General features: G+C 40.4%; 1 protein-coding gene across 1 annotated transcript in view; it reads right to left on the reverse strand.

Annotated features, from left to right (window-relative positions):
• The window catches only part of trip4 (thyroid hormone receptor interactor 4), an 88,783-nt gene extending 68,367 nt beyond the window's left edge, over positions 1-20,416 (reverse strand). The window contains exons 1-11 of the mRNA XM_069661041.1: positions 20,281-20,416; positions 18,571-18,752; positions 18,309-18,439; positions 17,925-18,143; positions 17,746-17,824; positions 17,552-17,657; positions 17,231-17,446; positions 17,006-17,135; positions 16,609-16,802; positions 16,356-16,480; positions 16,051-16,142 (exon numbers count right to left, since the gene is read on the reverse strand). Of these exons, the coding sequence (XP_069517142.1) occupies positions 16,051-16,142; positions 16,356-16,480; positions 16,609-16,802; positions 17,006-17,135; positions 17,231-17,446; positions 17,552-17,657; positions 17,746-17,824; positions 17,925-18,143; positions 18,309-18,439; positions 18,571-18,752; positions 20,281-20,360 (1,554 nt within the window). The 5' untranslated portion in view covers positions 20,361-20,416. The remainder of the gene's footprint in view (positions 1-16,050; positions 16,143-16,355; positions 16,481-16,608; positions 16,803-17,005; positions 17,136-17,230; positions 17,447-17,551; positions 17,658-17,745; positions 17,825-17,924; positions 18,144-18,308; positions 18,440-18,570; positions 18,753-20,280) is intronic.
• Positions 20,417-21,183: the final 767 nt, after the last annotated feature.

Genomic DNA, 21,183 nt, shown 5'->3' on the forward strand with positions numbered 1-21,183 from the left:
TGATAATCCGACACTGGGGTACAGCCCTCCCATCTGTGTTCACTCAGCCTCTGTGGGGAACAACTGTCTCTCCCCTCCTTCTGCCTGTGAGCACGGTTTGAAAAGGGAGCACAGAAGGAACGCTGTCCCTTGATTGTTATCAAAGGCAGTTTTAGGTTTCTCTAAGCCCATGGGTTAGCACAAGGGCTTACAATAGATAAGGTGATCCTACTGATGTGTTCAGAGGGAGGAAACAGTGAACTGCTAAACAGAAGGTGTTGAATAAGAGCTTTTTACAAGTCTGGTTTACTTTCACAGTTTTTGCAAGTGAGCTAAAATGTTTCTTTGGACAGGAAGTAACTTTAGAGATTGCACTGATGCTTGAGTTTTCCTTGCATCCACACATTTTTTAAATAATCTAAAGGTGCTGAATGGTCAAAACCTACATTGGGGGAAAAAAGGCTATATCAGTCTTTGTTCTCAAATAGCAAGTATGCATTTCACAATGACATGTGGCAGATTTATCAGTCCAAATTCTCAGTTATATTAGAAAAAATGTGTCATTGATTTCAGACGAAGGCAGAAAAAATACAGCCTTCTCATTCCTACCCAGCAACTGTCGATTTTGGCAGCAGAAATGACAACCGCTCCTGGCAAATTTTACAGCTGTAGCTAGGTAGCTAATTATACCAGCGTCAGCTCTGTGAGCCCGGTTGACAACGCTGTTGCCTTTTTAATGTTTCCAGCTGACTCAAGAATCTTGTAACAGGATGTTAAATATTCACTTGATGGCTCCATGATAAAATATTTATCGCCAGAGGCTAAACATGAATGTCTGAAAACTCTGAGTCGACTCTACAACTGATGATTCATGTATGTCATCGTGACTGGTGGATGAGGTTGCCCTGTAATACAAAGTCTGACAAAGCTGCTAGATTACTCCAAACTCCTCGAGCATTTGGAACTGGTTTGTACATGCTGGAAGAGCACAACACTAATGATGATTTGATGTGGTAGTTATGAACAGGTTTTTTCAGTTACAAGGGGTAGTGAGCGTGTTGGCTGATATCTTACGTGAAAGCAGAAAACCACGCTGCTTTAAAAGCAAAATAAAGACACCATGCTCCATCCATCCTTCCATTATCCATTATAATTAGCTTATCCTGTTCAGGGTTGCGGCGGGTTGGAGCGCAACCCAGCTGTCATTGCACGAGAGGCGGAGTTCACCCTGGACTGATCACCAGTCAATCACACATAGAGACAGACAGCCTTTCACTCACACTGACACCTACGGGCAATTTAGAGTCACCAATGAACCTCACCAGTATGTCTTTGGATTGTGGGAGGAAGCAGGAGTACCTGGAGAGAACCCACGCATGCACGGGGACAACATGGATTTGAACCAGGAACCTTCTAGCTGTGAGGCGACAGCGCTAACCGCTGCACCACCGCACACCCTGGGACAGCATCCTCTGAACTCAAATGGCAAGTTTTCCTCAGCCTGCATCACAATTCACATTGCTTCTTCATGTGGAGAAATCTGAAGTTTACAGGTCACTGTGCCTGCTTACGACTGATAACATATGATTGCACAATTGTGAACGAGCAATTGTTGCATGGGTATCAAAACGGTTTGTCCTTTCCTTGCATAAAATATTAACAAGCATTTGTTCTCACGTGCGACCAGTGACAATCATTGTATAAATACTTGCTGCCCTTTCTTCGGATGGTGCTTCTTTTGACACTTGATCATAAAGTGTCTAAAAGACAAAAGAGAGATTATTATTACTCTTAAAGGGGACATATTTTAGCTTTGCAATCAATTTTCTATTATTCCAGTGTGGTTTTTTTCACATTGGTAAAGTTTATTTCGTTTTAAAAATTGCATACATATTTTAATTGAATTATTTTCTGAGCCCCTCCTTCCTCTTGAAACGAACAGGCCGTTTTGACATTCAAAGGTTAGACCATAGTCACGATTTGCTGACAGTGTTTGGAGTGACTGCGTAGTCCCTCCCCCACGTGTGCGAGCGGCCACACTGCACTTTCACTCCAAACTTGTATGTACGAGCCAGATTCGCCAGGAGGTATCGGAATGATAAGTTAAAATCTTGACGTCTTACTCGCAAGACACAGACTGACGCTAACGCTGTAGGCAGTTTGGCTAAGCTAGAACAAGAAGGCAACCTGAGGTGAATGACGGTGAATGACGATTGGTCGATTTCAGCGAAAGCAAGGTTCTACTTAGAAACCTGCAGCTGTTAACGGCCCATTTCAGAGGCCACCTTTTTAAAAATATCATTCTGGAAAAACATGGAATTATGCACGTATCACTTTTTCACTGTCACAATAAACACCCAAAAATGTGAAACCCATTTAAAATATGACAATATCCATTTAAAAGATACTGCCCCTTTAAGTATTATCCATCTTTCTGTTTGACACTAAACGGCTTCTCAAACAGTCTATTTAGTCGATCCTAACTTCAGACGAAATAATGATGCAGCTGCTTTATGGCAAGTCCCATAATATAACAGTGAAAGCCGCACTAAAAAAGAACGATGAAATAGCTCCAAGAAAAAAGCTTATAATTAAAACAGAAAAAAGTGTATGTATAACATGTCTGTGTTCTTTAAACACTCGGCACAGGCGATGTACAGTTTACAGATGTGAGGAGCAGCACTATTCAAGTAACTGCTGAATGTTTTTATAGCTACACTGACCACCAGAAATTCTAGAGGGAAGAAAATGATGTTGCATGTAAATCAATACTCTACTTCACAGACTCAGCCTGCAATAGCATTTAATGGCAGATTTGCCCAGCGGACCATAACAAAAGAGCGTGTGCAATGTGTGCTGCAAGAACTTTCACTGAATACAGCAAAGGCACGAGAAAGACAGAGCTGAAGCTGGCGGAGGAGGGAGTGAGACTCATTATTGATCCTAAAATACCCATTTTAATAAAGCCTGACTCAATATATTTACATATGAGGCTTATTACTTCCATGCATGCCTATAATTAATGTTAAAACACACATTCTTTTAATAAAAGACTGTTCTATAAACACAGATATGAGCCTCATGAGGCAGATAAAGGTGAACTATAATACTTGCTGCTGCTCGGTTAGGAAACTATTCGCTCTTAAAATGTTTCTCCAGCTTCTAGTTTATTTGTAGACAACAGAAAACATGTTTGTGTACAAGCTAATGTATCAAATAACTACTAATCAAAATGTGAAAAGTGCGTCATTGTTTCAACTTAAGCCAGAGATATACTTGCTTTTAACTACGCATTCGTGTGCGCATGACGGCTGCCCCGTGTGCCCTGCGTCTGTTTGGAGCGTCGGCTGCGCACGTCCTCAAAAAAACGCATTGTGTGCGCGAGATGCGATATGCACATGGGCGGTAGGGGCAGTGTAGAGACAGAGGGGATGTGACAGGGTCAACACAGCAGCAGGGACAACAAGAAACCTGATAAACCAAGTCTGCAATGATCCAGATCTGTACAATGTGTTACCACTGCACAGCGACAAACCTGCCTGTCAAAGTAGCTTTGAGACAGATAAGTTCAACTTGACTGAACTTGAAAACATGAATATTTTAGTTGGATTAAAATGTTAAAAAAGTTATTGTTGTTGTTGCATGGTGGCGAGTTGCAAATTAAATTTTGTTGTACCTGGAGCAATGACAATAAAGGTATTGTATTCAATTCTAAATCATCCATATAAAGGTAAGATAGTTCCTCTGTACATAATGAGACTAAATAGAAAGACATTTTCTGAAGCTTTACCTTCCCTCCCTTCAGTTGAAAGTTTTCCCAAAAGAGTGACGCATCAAGACAAACGCAATTCAGCGAGAGAACACAACATAAAGGAGAAGCACATCATATTTGATCTTAATTCTGCTTGATCACAAAGAGTTACTTGGTATAAATTTGGCAGACTTTCAGTTCCCTGCTATCCTCAGCAAATTTTACCAGAGCCTCATCGAAAGGAATGATCACACTCCTCCAGGAATCTAAACTGACAGCAGCTCATATCAAAGCACAACTCCCTGCCTGGAATTTAAGATATCTACTGAGAAAGAGAATTAAAGATCATACTTTCCAGCAACATTCACTTTATGTTGTGTGTAACCCAAACTCGTACACGTCGTCTAACGTCTGACAATTATATAGCCTCTGCGAATGACAACCAACCTTTCAGGGCTTCCCTTGTAGCGGTTAGCGCTAAAGGTAGTCCAGCAGAGACTTTAGTTTCTGTGTGCTTCATTGTTTACAGTCCGACGAGCAACTTGAGAAGCGAGAACGGAGTTGGAGCTGAGATGTGACATTTAAGTTAGCTTGTTGCTGATTGTTCTTTGAGCCGTTCTTTCATGCAGAGATTAATAAAAAGCTAAATTGATGTCAGATGACCGCTGATGGGAGCCGAGGTGTCGTTACCGTGGATGCATTCCGCCTGCTTTTGCTTTCCACACAGACTGTTTGTCGTGCATGCGACCAAAGCCTGCTGATATGTGATTGGACAATACAACTCGTACTACAAACGTACTACTGTACAAATGGAAACCAGAACACTTCCAATACTAAATCTGGAAAAAGCCACAGTCAGTAAACTGGTGTTCTCTGTAGTCGATAGAAGCAATAACATTAGAAATTGGTGCCACAGCTGTAGAGAAAGTTACAAACAGCTTGTGGTTTCACCCATTCTACTTTCATACAACACCCAGTGTGCATTGCGTCCCTCCCTCTGAAAGGAACGGCCCAGCGAGAGACGCTGGAGTGAAATACTACAGTTTTCCAGTCACGGACATTGATCGCTGCAGGCAATGGCTCAGAAAAGAATCTGAAATATGGCAAGAATATACCAGTGGATTGTCTAAAAAATCTTCAGGTCTGCAGTCTACATTTCAAACCTGACTATTTGAACGAGACATGACATCAGAGGCTGGAATCCTAGATTGAGGGAGTGTAGTTTTAGTGAGCTCCCTGGCCTCCGCCAGATGACGTGTTTTACGTGGTCTGGCGGAGGTTTTCCACGGCCCATTGGAGGAACGGAGAGCGTCCAGGCACAGAGCCAAATTGCATTTTCTTTCTACCATAATGGCATTAGCTCCCCATAATAGCAGATATGACTGAGGTTGAAAATCAGCAAACTGGCCATCACAAAAAAGATGAGTGGAGAAACTCTTTGCCAGTCTCATGACTTTCTCCTTTTCAATGACAGTTAGACAAACAGAAAAGCTTCTGTAGGCACATATTTCAAGTTTCGTGCACTTGTCAAGGTTCAAGCAGATCAGTGATCATACAAAATCTATTCTGAGGGTTTAGTACAAACTTAATATGAGTGGCAGTCCAATCCTTTAAAAAAGCCTGCATAACAGATGTGTGGCAAAGGTTTTATAGAGTCAGTGATGTGGAGGTATTCTATAAAAATGATTCAAGTGAAGAACTCAAATGTGAAGTGTGGAGGATCAGCCAACTGGAAGACATCAGTGGTCAATATTCAGCCCAATAAACCTGATTCCACCAGCCCATTTACTGTCAATAAATTAATAGAGAGGCGACTGTGCACTCAATTTATACATATTCTCATCTCGAGTTCTTTCACATGTTGTATTCTGTAATTCATTGTAAGTTGTTCTTTAATGTTCTTATCTTTAGTGATTATATCCTGGGAATAAGTCGGGTTTGCTGGCTTAATAGGATATTGGAAGCAAACATTTTTTTTAGTTTGCTGCACACAAAGGGAGAAAGATTAATGGCTCTGGAAGCGTGGACTGCTTCCCTAACCTCCCCCCTCTATCTCCATACTTTCCTCCCCTCTGATGTCGCTAGCAGGAAGTTGCTGAGCAGACATGTCACCCAGCCGACTACAATTGAGTTTGTAATCTTTTGACCCTGCAGTGGCAGAGAGTCTCTCGCTCTCTGTCTCGGGTTCTCCCTCTCTAGGAGAGATACTGGTGGTTAAACTGCTGCTGGGTCGGGGCTTGACTGGATAAAGATCTCTTCTCAAATGAACACACACAGGCATGCGTGAAAATAGAAATTGCATAGGCATGCCTGGGGAATGTTGGCAGAACCACTCAGAAATCAGCTCGGTGTAATGAGTGAAGTAATGCCTTTTCTCAGAATTGGATGGAAAAAGGCAGAAAGAATAGTGATTAAATTGAGAGCTCTTCCATTCGCTGATAACACCGCAGCAGGAAAACACGGTCGCCCACTGACTCTCTGCAAAGTACTTACTGACTACGCCGCACAACCTTCATTCATTTCCTCATTCCAGAACAGAAAACTGGCACAGACACCGGCCTCATGAGGAGCCATTTTTGGGGCATCAAAAACAAACACCAGATGTTGAGATGGGAGATAAATGTCAAACATATTGATTCTATGCTTCATTAAAGCTTATTGTGGGGGGTTACAGTTTGCCTGTGGCACGGCGCTAAATAGAACATCAAAATCGACAGAGGTCTCGTTTTTCCTGTTTTGTGCAAACACTGTTTAACACAGTCGGGGCCATTATTATTTCAAGGGAGCACCAACTGAGAGGCAGAAGACTGTTCAAATAAACTAACAACAAAAAGGCCCAGTTACATGTGCTGGGACCAAAGAGATGTCTGGAGAGCCTTATGGACAGAGTTATAAACATACCTCTTTAAAAACAGCAACAGCTAAACATACTTAAACCACAAAATCACAGGCTTTTTAAGTATGGGCTGAAAGAGTTCCAGTCCATTGACTTCATTTAATCCCTTTGATTCTCTCCACTAGACTTTAAGGCTGCACGGTATGTTGAACAATGTACATTGTGATATCTTCTCTTTCTGCAATGAATATTTCAATATGAAAAAATATATGAAATTTCTCCATATATATGAGTTGTTTTCAGAGGCATGCTTAATCTACATGGTTGAGGATGGTGAACTCTTAAGATCTTATAGTACAGACCAGCGCTGTGACAACATTAGGACAAGATGCTGCTGTTAATGGAAATTCAAACACTCAAATGCTGCCTCACAACTCCACCTCTTTCAGCCAGGCCACATCTATGACAGATGCAGCGTCACATGCATGTTTAATGGAAGGTGATACGCAACAGCGATCATTTCAGTCTAAGATTTTATGCTACATTAGTCACAGAAAATGAGAAGCTTGCAGGTTTTTGTTAAAGTTATAATATCGAAGATCTCAGTTTTGTTCTCTTTGGCAGCACCTATGGTGATAAACGGTAATTGCAGGAGCACACTTCCCAGATATCCAGACAGTGTTGCATGTGTGACATCCACGGTTGGCTCTGGTTGTAGCTCTTGATTTTTCTCGCTGACGGTCGCTTTCCCTTTTAGACTGTTCGCCTTCATCTGAGCGTCGAGTTTGTGTCTTTTTCTTTGGATTTGCACTTATTGTTGAAGTCGTATCTGTAGTCATCCATCTTTTCTTTGTTTGTTCAGTCATAGTAGATTAGTGTTTGCTCGCAACATTTGCAGCGACCGGAAAAATAGCCGCTTAGCTCCGCCTACCCTCTCTGGCAAACCAACCACTCCTGGCTGATGGAAAACACGTCACTAACTGGGCGCCGCTTGTGATTTTTTCGCTGACTGTCGCCACAGACACCCAGTCTGTACTACAAATGCAAAGGATTTCATGTGTGGGCCATAGGCTCAATCACCATTGTGTTAGCTCATTCGGCGATAGATAGTGACTTAACAGATATTTATTTTAATGGAACTATTAAGATTGAAGATTATTAATTTAAATTGCGTTAGCAGGAAGGCTAACCATACAGCTGGTGATGAATATGTGTATGATATCTAAGATGTGAAAATGAATGAAAAGCTCAAGCTTGTGTGTTTCTTTTACTTGTGAGTGAGTTTCACTTATTTTACATGATCACATGCTACCAAGAAATGTGTGAGGACCAGTTCAACGCTCACTGCAGCTTAAATGTAAATATTTTTCAACCTCTCGGAGCTCATACATCTATGCACTAAAACAAATATTGAAAAATGCATAACAAGAGATGGTTACCCTTAATATTAAGTACATTATAGTAAAACCTGCTTAAATATTAGGAATATAGAATGTGTCCTTTTGACTAAAGCCTCATTAGACTGTCTTATTTTCAATGCACTGATTACAAAACAGGAACTGTTTAACATTTGTCACCCTATTCTGTTACAGTCAATATTATGAGTCAACACTGTTATATTATGAGTAGCTTGCAGCCTTTCTTGTTTATGTTCTAAATGAGTGTAACCGGAGTAATGACTATCTAATGACTTTGACTTTAACAACATTATTTCCGGTTCAAAAAAGAGCGAAAATAAAACAGCTCAGAAATAAATCATGAGTTAAAGAGGTCTGATTCAAAAGAGCAATGCAGCATCACATCATTTATAAAGAGAGAGGAAAATGAACCTGCTCAGCATTCAGTCTAACACTTCATACAGCTTGCTCTCCATTTACCTCGCTTTGATTCTGACTTATTTTCATCAACACCACTGTCTTTCAAACCTTCAAAGGAAGCTGTCTGAAATGACTCACGTTGCTTTTATCATTGTTCCAAGTCTGTGTGATCAGCATACAGCGGGAGGAACAAGCCCTATTAAACGAGCAGAACAAAATGAAAGAGAAGTGGAGATAATAAAGGGGGCTTAACAGCAGAAGCTGTGTGACATTCAATGAAGTAGTTTGAGCACAGCAGTGAAATTATAAACAGTGTAGCGGGCCATTTCAAGTCTGGCAGATGGTTTTATGTATTTTTCATGCAGTTGAAAACCTGTGACTGAGGTTTGGTTGGTTGTCATCCAGTGCCTGGGGACGCAGGGCTGAATGCATTCTACACACCACTGCAGAATCACATGATGTCTGACCTCTCTGCCATGGCAAACTGCCCAGCAAGGAAAAGGGAGGAAGGGGAGGAATGTGAGTGTGTTAGTGTGTGACTGAGGTTTTGCAGAGCGAGAGAGAGAGATACAGAGAGAAAGCAAGAAAGAAAGATGCATAGTGGCGTGTAAGTGTGCACGACTGTTCACTGAGCATGATCTGAATTCTCCACGACCACGTAAAGCTTCACAGCCCTGACCTGTAAAACATACTGTCAGGGAGAAAGTGGGGGGGGGGATGTGAGGAAGGAATGATGGAGGGGGAGGGGAGCAGGAAGAGAGGGGAGCAGCCTCTGCTGAGGATTCACGCAATGCTACAGAGAAACAGGGGAAAGAGAAAAAAATAGCAATGCCTGACTTTCCTTCCTTTGGAATGTGTCCAATATATCCTGTGAGCGTGTGTGTGTGTGTGTGTGTGTGTGTGTGTGTGTGTGTGTGTGTGTGTGGCATGCTGGCAGGAAGGCTTTCAGCATATAAATATCACATTACCACACAAGGAAACGCAGGCATCAGTCCGAGCTTCCAGCCGGCCTAACAAGCACGGGAGCTCTACTGTGGAGGTCAAAGGGAGAGCTTGCTCAAATGGAATTCCACAGAAACCGGCACTTCTTTTAACAGATAAGTGGCTCGGCTTGCAGCTATGTGATGTGGTAAGCCAATGGCTCCAGTTATCTGACAGGAGCTTGTGCGCATACATTTACTGAACATCAGGCTATATACAGTGCATCCTGCAACAGTGGGGTCAAATATGCACTCATAGTGAAGCTGGAAGCTACAATGAAGAACAAAGTAAAGAATTGTTGAAGTAGCTGGATATTAAAAAGATAAAAGTACAATGTGGGCCTGTGTGCTTTGATGCAAGGAGAGAAACACTGAGATAATAGAACCAGCAGAACAAACATTCACAAAAGACAACTACTCTCCAAACAATGCGTTGGATTGTGATTTTTATAATTATTATGAAGCATAATAAATGTATGTTCAACTGTTCTGGCATTGTTCCTCTGGATTAAATTCCAAGTCAGTGCTTCAAACACACAATTATATCTGATAATCATTATATGTAAGTTCATATGCAGACGATGCAGTTGCATACATACGTATACACTAAGCCAACGAAACTGTTGCTTACAAAATCTGTATGAAGAGGAGACTGTTACATACATTCTGTATATTGACAATAGTGTTACATTTCTTTACAGACGATATTGTTACACAAGCCCTTTTTACACTCCGGTTCCGCCACAGCACCGTAACGAAGCTTTGCCATCACGGCACTTTTGCCATTTTACATTGGACCAAGCAGCACCGACTTTAAGCCGCCCCAGTGTGTTCTTACTTTGCGTTCCGGCGTTGTGGAAGCAAAATGTGCGCAAGGTGAAAACAAACAGCGCGTGCTTCACATACATACACGGTGCTGTTCTGCCCTGCCTGCTTCGCCGTTTACCGTTTCACCTCTGTTACTACTTCCGATCCGGCTCAGAGGCGGAATGACTTCGCCCCACCATACTGCCTCCCTGCATTTTATATAGAAGACGAAACATAACAGAGGCGTAATAATCCCACCTTGAAGTGGCAGTGTAAAAGGGGCTATACTAGCACTGTATGCAGACGATACTGTTTTATATAAACTGTATGCAGATGAAAATGTTACCTACATTTGCAGATGATACTGTTGCATACAAAAAATGTATGCAGACAATGCTATTAAACATTCCGTATGCAGATGATACTGTTACATACACTGTCTGCATATTTTTGATCACATATGTGAAAAAAGTGGCTACATACAGTATGAATCCAAAAACAAGGAAGGAGACGGAACCAAGAAAAGGATTAAAATATGTAAGTCAATATATATTAAGTATTTTGCCTTAACTTTAAACAAGACTCTCAAGTACAAAAAAGTTAAATTCTGCATAAGGAATGCTCTCTAGTGATTTTCATCTCTCCCTCTCCAGCAAGTCTAATGTTTTATTTTACTGCTGTAATAAGTCCCATAAACTTTTTATGTTCCATAAAAAACCAAGAAGGCTTTGCTTGAATTACGTCTGAAGGCTGTCGTAGTGATATTAACGTCACTGGTTCAGACGTTTTGACTTGTCATAGCAGGAAAAGTACAGGTGTTACTAATAACATTAACTGCTTTACTCGAGCGTCCCAGTAAGCCATGACAGTGTGACAGTGAGCCAGCATACATAATGCTAGTAACCAAGAAGTGATAGAGCTAAAAGGAATTCAGCCATCATTCATTTCATTATTTACACCTGCTGTTCTCCCTACAGTGACATGTCAGAATACCTTCAGTATGCTGATGTCTTATTGATGTTTTCATTTTCAAAATAAAACTGATTTGTTGTTAATAAAGCCTCTGAGTCGATGGTTACTAAATGATAGACAACCAGGGGACCACTGCTATAAACCATCTGATATACAGTATGTGCATGATATAGATACATGCCATGGGACCTGCTTTATGTAAGACTTGAATTTAAATAAAATATGCCTATCTGTGAAACAATGGGGAATTGCATTACTATTCAAAAACCTCTGTGTATGTTGAAACATCCAGCCTTTCAACATTTCATTATCAGGAAATCTAAAGGGTCCTTTAAATAGTTACCACATGGACAGGTTACATTAACACACAAAGGCCACCTTGGCTTCTTGCCCTCATTGTTATTTCATATGAATCAATACAACACTGAGGAGTCAAAAGGTTTTGCTCTCTGCATGCCTTCTCTTAAAGACTACACCTATTTGACTTGTATCCACTAAGCCGTGTAGCTCTGCTGCTGTTGATAGTGAGTGTAACAGAGAAATAAATAAGACCCTATTCTTCTATCTATTAAGAGTGTAGATTGATCCAATCAATTTCGTCACAACAGGAGTAAGTTGATGGTGCTATTTGTGCTCGGTATGGGGTGCGATGTGCCTTTGCCTGTACTGAACTGGTCCATGCATTTGTAGACGAATGTAATTCTCAAAATATAGTAATGTTGTTTGACTTCATTTTAAGCGTTATTTGAATATATTGCACAGTAAAGAGTCATTTGCATGTGCGAAGTATCTGAAGGATAACCAGCATCCATAATCCTGCTCAGTTTGGCTGCCTGCTCCTTTTTAATTATCTCACTCTGCCTCTTCCAGCAAATGCATTCCCATTTCTCTCCGTTACATACCTATCTTTTTCCCAACCCCCTCCTCGCTGCAGTAGGAAGGTCAGGCATACATATCCACCCATTGCTGAGTGAGCACTGTGGGGGGGGTAGAGGTGGAGAGACAGAGCACGGATCATAATGGCTGGCCAATTATCAGTAGTAAGGGGGGCCGGGGTGTTGGGAGGAGTGAGAGATTATGGGGGGGAATGGATCAATACACCAGTCAATTTCTAATGAGGGAAAGAATTGGTCCAACTCAAGCACATGGAAATCCTATTCTGCCTGGGGTGGTCTCCCTGCACTGTCTGTCAGCTTTGCAATCGTGCTCTATGCAACAGCGCCCCAGCAGGGGAGTGACTGCAATCACACTGGATCGCTGATATTCAAACATTTACCGCATTTGTTGTGCTCATGGAGGTTTTTTCTCTCATGCACTCCTGATCTACCCACATTCTCCTTTCTCTAAATATTTCATACATCACTGGGGCAGATTTAGAAAAGCCTCAAGAATAATGGCTGTCTGTCCTCCACCACCCCCCTCTTTAAACCACCCACAACTGCCAGCACACAGGACAGTAAATCCTACACCTCACCCACTCTCCCGGCATAGCGGCTCAGCTGTGTGCTACTATTCACAAGCACAACATGCACTCTTCTGCTCACATGAAAAGAAGCAAGCTTACACTGCTAAAGGCTAAACAGCTAATAGTCTCTGCATTCTCCAAAATAGTGAAGAGAAAAAGCAACTGCTCAGCCCCATCATTAGGCCTTTGGTGCTGTTGTTCTTCTCTGGTTGCTTCACTATTTTCTACATCTGCCTTTCCTTTTTTTTTTTTTCAGAGGGGCCTTCTTTGGGGTGGGGGTGTTATTTATGGCTGCTCAGTGCAAGTGGACACACACACACACACACACCCTTTCACAGGATGAAAGGGCAGTCACACTGCCTGCAAACATGATTTTACAGCCCTGGGTGGAATGAGTGGTGGAGTAGAGAATGAGGACATAGTACAAAAGGAGAAAGCCCTTAGATTTACAGGTCCCAGCAGTCAGAATGCAAACTATGTAGCAAGCAGCACACATTACTAAAGTTGTTGTTTTGTTCTACCCAAACACAGAGATACTAAGAAATAAGACAGCAATCCTCAAGCAGGAAGAAATATATGTTAAAGCATGTGTGCAGAGATGCACAGAAGTACAACATCCTAAAGGGAATCACTGCTTTTCCATGGCTCTGTTTTTGTATTCGGAACTTAATACTCTGCATTTTCTGAATGTGATCTGCCTCACTTTCTCATCCAACATCGCACACGAGCATGTGAGTACATGTGCTTGAGGGCTTGTAGCTTTGCAGGGTTAGGGCATGTTTGTGCAATGTGTAGCATTTTGCACATGTTCCTGCTTATATTGTTTCACCGTACGCTATCCCTCGTGTATGTCTGGGTTTCTGTGTGGTAGAATAACATGAAGAGGTTTACCCAGTCATAAAAACAATAAAAAGAAACTGACACTTAATAAAATGAGGGTGTGTATTTGTGTTTGACTGATGTGGGAAAACCAGAGTAAATAGAGTAAATATTATCTCAACCCTATCATTAAAAACAAGTTCCTAGTTAAGTTGCTATTCTTAACATGCTTTCAGGACACTACTTGTATAATGATTAGGGCGGCAACTTACCACTATTGTTACTGCTTTCTTTATTTATGACTCAAGTACCAAGAGCCCAAACTTACATCCTTAAAGTAATAATTTTGAAAGATTTTCATTTCAATAAATGTCTGTTAAGTCTCTATCTATCGCCAATTGAGGTAACACAATGGTGACTGAGCCTATGGCCCACTGATGAAAGCCTTTGCATTTACAGTATTACGGACTGGGTGTCTGTGGCGACATTTGCAGAAAAAAATCCCAAGCGACGCCCAGTTAGTGACGTGTTTTCCATCAGCCAGCAGTGGTTGGTCTGCCAGAGAGGGTAGGCGGAGCTAAGCGGCTGCTTTTCCGCTCTCTGCAAGTGTTGCGAGTAAACAGTAATCTACTATGGCTGAACAAACAAAGAAAAGATGGATGACTACAGATACAACTTCAAAAATAAGTGAAAATCCAAAGAAAAAGAAACAAATTCGACGCTCAGATGAAGCAAACAGTCTAAAAAGGAAAGCGACCGTCAGCGAGGAAAATCAAGAGTTACAACCGGAGCCAACTGTGGACGTCACACATGCGACACTGTCTGGATATCTGGGAAGCGTGCTCCAGAAATTACCGTTTATCACCATAGGTGCCGACCAAGAGAACGAAACTGATCTTCGAGATCACAACTTTATATGTATAGTTTTATTTCAAATCTCTATGTACTTCCAGAGAAGGCTTAGGAGCCTGGGAGCAGAGCTGTTCGGCATCTGTGCTTTAAAATGGTCTTACAAGAGTCATTCATTTTCTGTTACACAAATAATTGATTAATGGTTTCCGCACTGAGACTAACAAACATATAATAAACTATAAAAGGATGAGACCAGTGAGCAGCAGAAGAAGCAAAAGCTGGAGGCAAAACAGCCAAGACGAGGATGGCAATGTCATTAAGTCTAAATGTGTTCCATTGACGGCGAATGGGAGAGCAACTCAGTTGTACACATGATGAGTTAATGGTGAATGAGGGGTATTTTCCAGTTAATACTTGGAATAATTACAATACGTTAAAGTAATTTGGGTGTAAAAACTCAAGTAAACAGTTTATGAGTAAAAAAAGGTAGCACTGCCAATGGAGCAGCTCCACGCTTTGCCACATCACACACAGAGTCAAACCAGAGCCCTCATAACACTCTGTTTAGGCGAGGATTTCACTTGAAGTGTGAACAATCAGATATAAAAACAGGAGCATAGACTGCAGCACTACCCACTCCATTGTTCTAAAAGTACTGAGAGAGTGCTCTTTGCTATTTGTGTCTTCTGTAGCTGTAAGGTAAAAAACAAGTTGCTAATAATGTGTACTGTATAAACACAATAGACGGATGCCAGTGTGATGTGTTTTGGTGGAAGGTATCTGGTATAATGAGGGTCTGGATTTGTGTTTCAGTGGTTTGTCCTGTGGTGCACACTGTCTCCAGTGGAAAATACTGTAAACATACAAAGAGCTTCTGGTGAAAAGGTGCAGTCTGACCTCTGCTGGTAAGAGATGATGCTGCAGTCTTTTTACACATAAGGAACAAAATGCAGGTTCAACACAGAATCTCTTACTTTAAGAAATACACAAGAAAGAGTTTAGAAAATATTGGTCAGGCTCCAAACAAATAAAGCTTAGCAGGTTTGAACTTTCTCTAAGCAACTTTAAATCAATCATTAACAATTACAGATCACTTAAGTTGTTAAAACAGTGTTTTTGGTCCCGTACTGTCAGTTTGTGATGAAATAAGCCTCAGGATGTCTATAAAGTAAAAATGCAGTGTTTCAAACTTCTTGCAATACCTGAAACTTAACTGCAATTCAGTACTATAACAGCATGTTTTTTTGCATTGCGTACTGTAAGCTCAATTGTTGAGCTCCAAAGGTCAACACAAAAAACAACAAGAACAGCCTCAAACAATCCAGCAAGTCAACAAAAAGTTTTGCTACAGATAAGGATACACGGACACTCAACACAAAGCCATGTTTGTTACTGCGTAAAGAAAACAGTATAGTTGTCTGCCTGTGATGGTTTTTGGCATATAATTTGGCACCATGACCTGGTGTAACACCTGACTGCCACCAACATCTCTGATTTGTTCTGCGTTTCAATTAAGTTTAGCATTTTGTAAAACTTCAAATTAGAAGTATTATTTTTATTATTATTATATTTTTATTTGATTAAATAATGCATACCATTCGTACCCCTGATATAGCATAATGTTTCACAACAACTTTTAAATGGTGTTTAACATGGACAACATACACAATGAAATACACGACAATTACCCCCCACCCCTGGCGGCATCCATCAAAATGGAAAAGGAAGGAAAGAAATAAAGAAAGTATAAGGGGACAAAATGTTTCACTGACCTGTTCTCCAAACTGCTGCTGAGACAGGCAGTCGGTCACATTGACGCAGCCCAACAGGCAGCCAGTGGGGTATTCTTTAGGAAACCTGGGCTCTGCACAGGAAACAAGAGCAATCAAAGATCCACCAACACACAGAACTACTGGCAACATATCAGACTCTGTAGCTGTGGTTTCAAAGATGTGTTCATTTCAATTAAAGAACTGTATGTAAATAAAAGTAGAAGCAGATCACTTCTGGTGTTAACTTATTTGGTCTTTGGTCTTAACTGGCCGTTTTTCTGATTTGTTGTGTACAGCATGTTTACCTTTCTTGTAGATGTGGCGGTACATGGCTTCCACCTCAGCAATCTCCTGCGGGGTGGGCTTCTTGGCTGCAGCCGCAATCCAAAGACGACCCCGATGAGACGTGTACCAAGTTCGGCCTTCTACCCTACACACACCAAACAAAATGCAATGTGATGCACTAAACTGTAAACAAGTCTCTACAAAACTGCAGAATTTATATTTGCACTGAGATTTTGTTGCTCTTCAAAGCTCAACCATTTGTTTACTCCTTACCTCTTGATGCCTTTGACCAGCAGTGAAGCCCATGGTTGGTGCATGCTGAGGCACCAGCCTCCATCAGACATCTCCTGCAGCTCTTTGTCTTGGAGCCGCAGCTTGGAACGTTCTTCTGCTCCCTTGTCCTTCGCAGAACTCTTTCCTTGATCCACGTTTCTCTTTTGCTTTCCACTGCCTCCAACGTCCACCCACTAGAAAGCATTTTCATTACAAGAATTAAACAATAAAATCTGCAAAGATTTCATGATAGAAAATTTAATAAATTAACTAAATAAAGTTTTATAACGGTACAAATAACTGGTCTTTAAAATAAATATTGTCATATATAGTGCTAAAAATGAACTACAAGATAACATTATTGTTAGATGCTGTATACATGTTAAAAATGACCAACCTCTGGAGCAGACTGCATTATGTTGGGGTTGACCAGCTCGCCGAGGGTCTGTCTTCCACCTTTTCTCTCAGAATAGGTTGGTGACTTTGACATGGAGTCATTGTTCATAGCTTTAAGGGTCTCATCCAACCTGCAAATGATGCAAAAAGAGAAGCTAATTAGCTTTTCTACACAAAATAAATCTGTCCTTGTAGGTCTGATTGATGCAGTGTCAGATTATCTTACTTGTTGTAGTACTCGTTGAGGTCGTTTCCCTCATCAAGCACTTGTCTACCAGCAAAGTCCAACGTGATCTTCCTGTCCTTGCGAGAGGCATGGCGAAGTTCTCTCAGCTCTTCTTCCTTTTTCCTCAGCTTTTCTCGCTCGCCCGGTGACAACCACTGATTGGATTCAGTGGCAAAGTAGTCCGACTCATCATCCAGAACCTGCGTTCTCCTGACACTGGATTTGAATGGGACCATAAATAAATAGGTGAGTGTTATCACAAAGTTTCATGATTTCTTTCTAGTGTGATCAAAATGTCCAGTTAAGTGTTTTTCATGATACCTATTTCTGTCATATTCCAGCAGTTTCTCTTTGTGCTGGACAGCCTTCTCCAAGCCAGCTTTCATCATGGCCTCTTGGTGAGGGAGATAATCTCTTTCGGAAGTGTCTGTCGCCAAAATAAAAACAAATGAATCGCATCAACCCTTATATCTCAAGTTCAGAATTTTATAAATCTGACTAGTTTGGACTCTCACCTCCCATGAGCTTCTTTCTTAGTTTCTGGCTTTTGTTGGAGTCTCTTTGCAGGATCTCCTGCTCCTCTTTAGTGCAGACCTGAATCAGAAAAAACAGCAGGTAAATAATACTTTACTAGAAAATAAGAAAAACAATGAAAAAAATGTAGGGAAAAAATGGAATCTAAGGACGTTTGTACCAGGCTTCCACAGAAGAGGCAGGGCCCTGAGCCCTCTTGCTCACACACAATGCGACCACAGCTGATGCAGTTGTTGATAAGTTTGTGCTTTTGGGCAAGGCACTCACAGCCATGTCGGCCTGGGAGTAAGACAGCCAGCCTGTCTTGTCCCTCCGTATTATAGAGATTGACAAACTTATTTTTCTTCTTTGTTGAAGAAGTACTACTGTTTTCTTGGGCCTGAGAAAAAAGTAAATGAATAGAAGAAATGATTGAAGAGGAAAAAAAAGTTAGTAAATAAGCACACAAAAAAGTATCATCTACAAATGAACTTATCGTGTTGTGTCATTGTTGTACTCAAAGTAGATAATAAGAGAACAAATGTTTTGGCTGATGTGAACTCACCCTCCTCAGATCTATGGGTGTTTTGACTGCTTCTGGCTCCGGCTCTGTTTGGCTCACAGTCATCACCTCCTGTTTGTTGCGACCCTTGCGTTTTGCCTTCTTCTGGGTGTCTTTGGTCATGTCTTGTGAATCTAGGAAAGGAGAGCAAATGACAGTAATAAATGTTTTGGATAGCACATTTGAAAATCGTATAACATTTGCATTCGGTTATTAGTTGAAATGTATTTATAGACAATGATTAGTTCGACATTTAATGGCCTACCTGCTGATGCAACGGATTCCTTGACAAGGAAAAGACCTGTGGTGTCCGCCGTCTGTCGTTGAGTCTTCTTCCATCTGCTGAGGAGTTCATCTATGAAGTGCCTTTTTCTCCCATCTGTGCCCTGCAGGAGGTCTCCAACATACTCCTCAATCTCTTCGGCTTTTTCGATGGATAGAATATATCTAAACAGCAGGACGTAACAATTCCCATTTAATTTAGGGTTGTTTTTTTTATTACATTTGTGTGGCTTCAGGCAATGATTAATGGTTTGTGTTTGGATTATTATCACTTTTAATTCAAGAAATGTTTTGCTAAGGGTGCTTTATGTGATTTCATTTTTCAAATACTATTAAGGATACATAACAGTCCTGTTTTATATAGCAGGTTTGGAAATAAACATACATTTTACATTTATCATTCTGCAGCAAGTAGATGTTGATTTCCCACCCTTATTGTTTGTCTTTGTCTTTTTGATGAGGTAGTTACTTATAAGTTTTTTTCTTGCATGTCTGCTGATGTGTAGACATTTGACAGAAAGAGCACCATTGAGGAGTGGGTTTACTACTCTTTTATTTTTTAAAAGTTTACATATCTGATTGGGAAATAATTGTCTGACCCTCAAAAAACTCACACATTAACCTATACTTGAAAAACTATCTGTGATTAAAAGAATGTTAGAACAGTTGTCTCTAAAAAATGAAAACAAAGGTTTGGAAAAAAATAAAAAGGAGTGTTTGTGTTTACATTGTAAAATATACTTTTTGTTTTCAGAATCAGAATCAGAAATAGTTTATTTAGGCTATCCCCAGGGGGAAATTCGGGCGGTACAGTTGCTCTGATACAGAGAAGCATGACAAAATATATGGCATAAAGAATATAGAAAATATAAATAGATGTAAGAAATACGTGAAATATGAGCATTATATATACAATACAATGAGAAATAAAGACACAATATAAAATGCTGAGAAATGGGCTCCATCGTGATTCAAATATCAATGCCAGAATTAAATATAATTGCCAAATACAAGTTAAATTGTTTAATACAGCAAGACAACACTGTTAAATTAAAAGTATAAATGCAGTATGTCAGATAATTGCACTGATGAGTTATTGCTCAGAGTATTGCACCGTTGGATTATGGCACAAATTATTATTCAGCTTTCAGGTCCTATGAAGCATCTGCCTATAATTTAAGGTATTTGTAAACTTACTAAATAGTTTCCAGCCTTTCTAGTTCACTGTTTTTTAAATTATAAATCATTATAACAGTCAAGTATAAAACGTTATCGGATCATTCAAATGATTAAAAGGCAAAGATACAGCGTCAAACAGGATGTGTCAATGTGTCAGGTGGGATTTAATTAGGTCTGAGAAGTTAAGGAATGAAAGCTATGGCTAACCGTTTGCTAATTACTGGCTAATACACCTGTCAAACCTTCTACCTGCATTCGTGACAGCTATAATGCCAAATTTATATAGCTAGCTGTTTTAAGTAAGGGTGTAGATTAAACACACACACAAATTTGGAGTATTTTTAGGTACACTTCCAATAATTACACTGTAAAACCTAACCGTAACAGATTACAATACAGCACTATCGAGACAGCTAGCTATTTTCCTCGTTTACTTTAATGTGTTAACGGTAGCTAGCAGTCAGTCAGCACTTTAACGGTCAGATTTTAAAAAGTAGACGTTAACATTTCTTACTGGACGATGTCTTCACACGCTTCCAACCCGAACTTGTGGTGTAGCTGGTCCACACACCACGTCAACAAAGCGTCCGACATTATACAAACTAAAAGACTTTTCACTCAAAGCTCAAACCACAGGTACCGGTGGCGTGTCAAACAGAAACTGAGTGGATGTGTGTTTCCAGTCGGCGGAATAACAAAGGCGCACACACATTCACACAGACTATTCGATCCTGAAACAACCCGTGCTGTGTGATTTAAGGTTCCTCCTTAAAACTCGCACGACTTAAAGCCGAATCAAACAAACACAACGAGCGTTTATATAATTCTTTCCAACTTAAGTTTGGCTGAAATGTTCGTGAAAACTGTAGACAATTTAATTTATGTTGGTGTAACTGGGTGCGTCTGTTATTTTGGTCACAAGATGGCAGTGTTGTAATGCAGGGAAACGGATGAAGTAGATGAAGTATTCAAAGCTTCAGTAAAAGTACATATATCATGTAAAAGTCAAGTCAATTAAAAATGCATTGAAATTGTTACCAAAGTAAAAAATATTAGAGATATTCTACCACATTGAATACTATGATACTCCTTCCCTTAGGAACATTTAATTGTGGATTTTACTTTACCACTAATGATAAAGGATGTTTCCCACTCGGTATACTGTTTGTAGTCAGATCTAATCACACTTCATGTAACCAATTTATATGTTTATTTCTATACTGTCCGACGTCAAAAAAGGTTGACAATCCGTACAACATAGGAAACATGAGTGTAGTAGTAAAGCCCTTGGGTCTGCTAATAAAAAGCACGTCATTTTACATTCGACTTGAATACATTCATGATTAAGATGCACACTTTTAAATTAAAGTATGATAATGAAATTGCCAGTACCACAGTTATTTTATAACCATTTGTG

This window comes from Semicossyphus pulcher, unplaced genomic scaffold (genome assembly GCF_022749685.1).
Source record: "Semicossyphus pulcher isolate SPU_LCO1_2020_fin unplaced genomic scaffold, fSemPul1.0.p SCAF_1, whole genome shotgun sequence".
Lineage (NCBI taxonomy): Eukaryota > Metazoa > Chordata > Actinopteri > Labriformes > Labridae > Semicossyphus > Semicossyphus pulcher.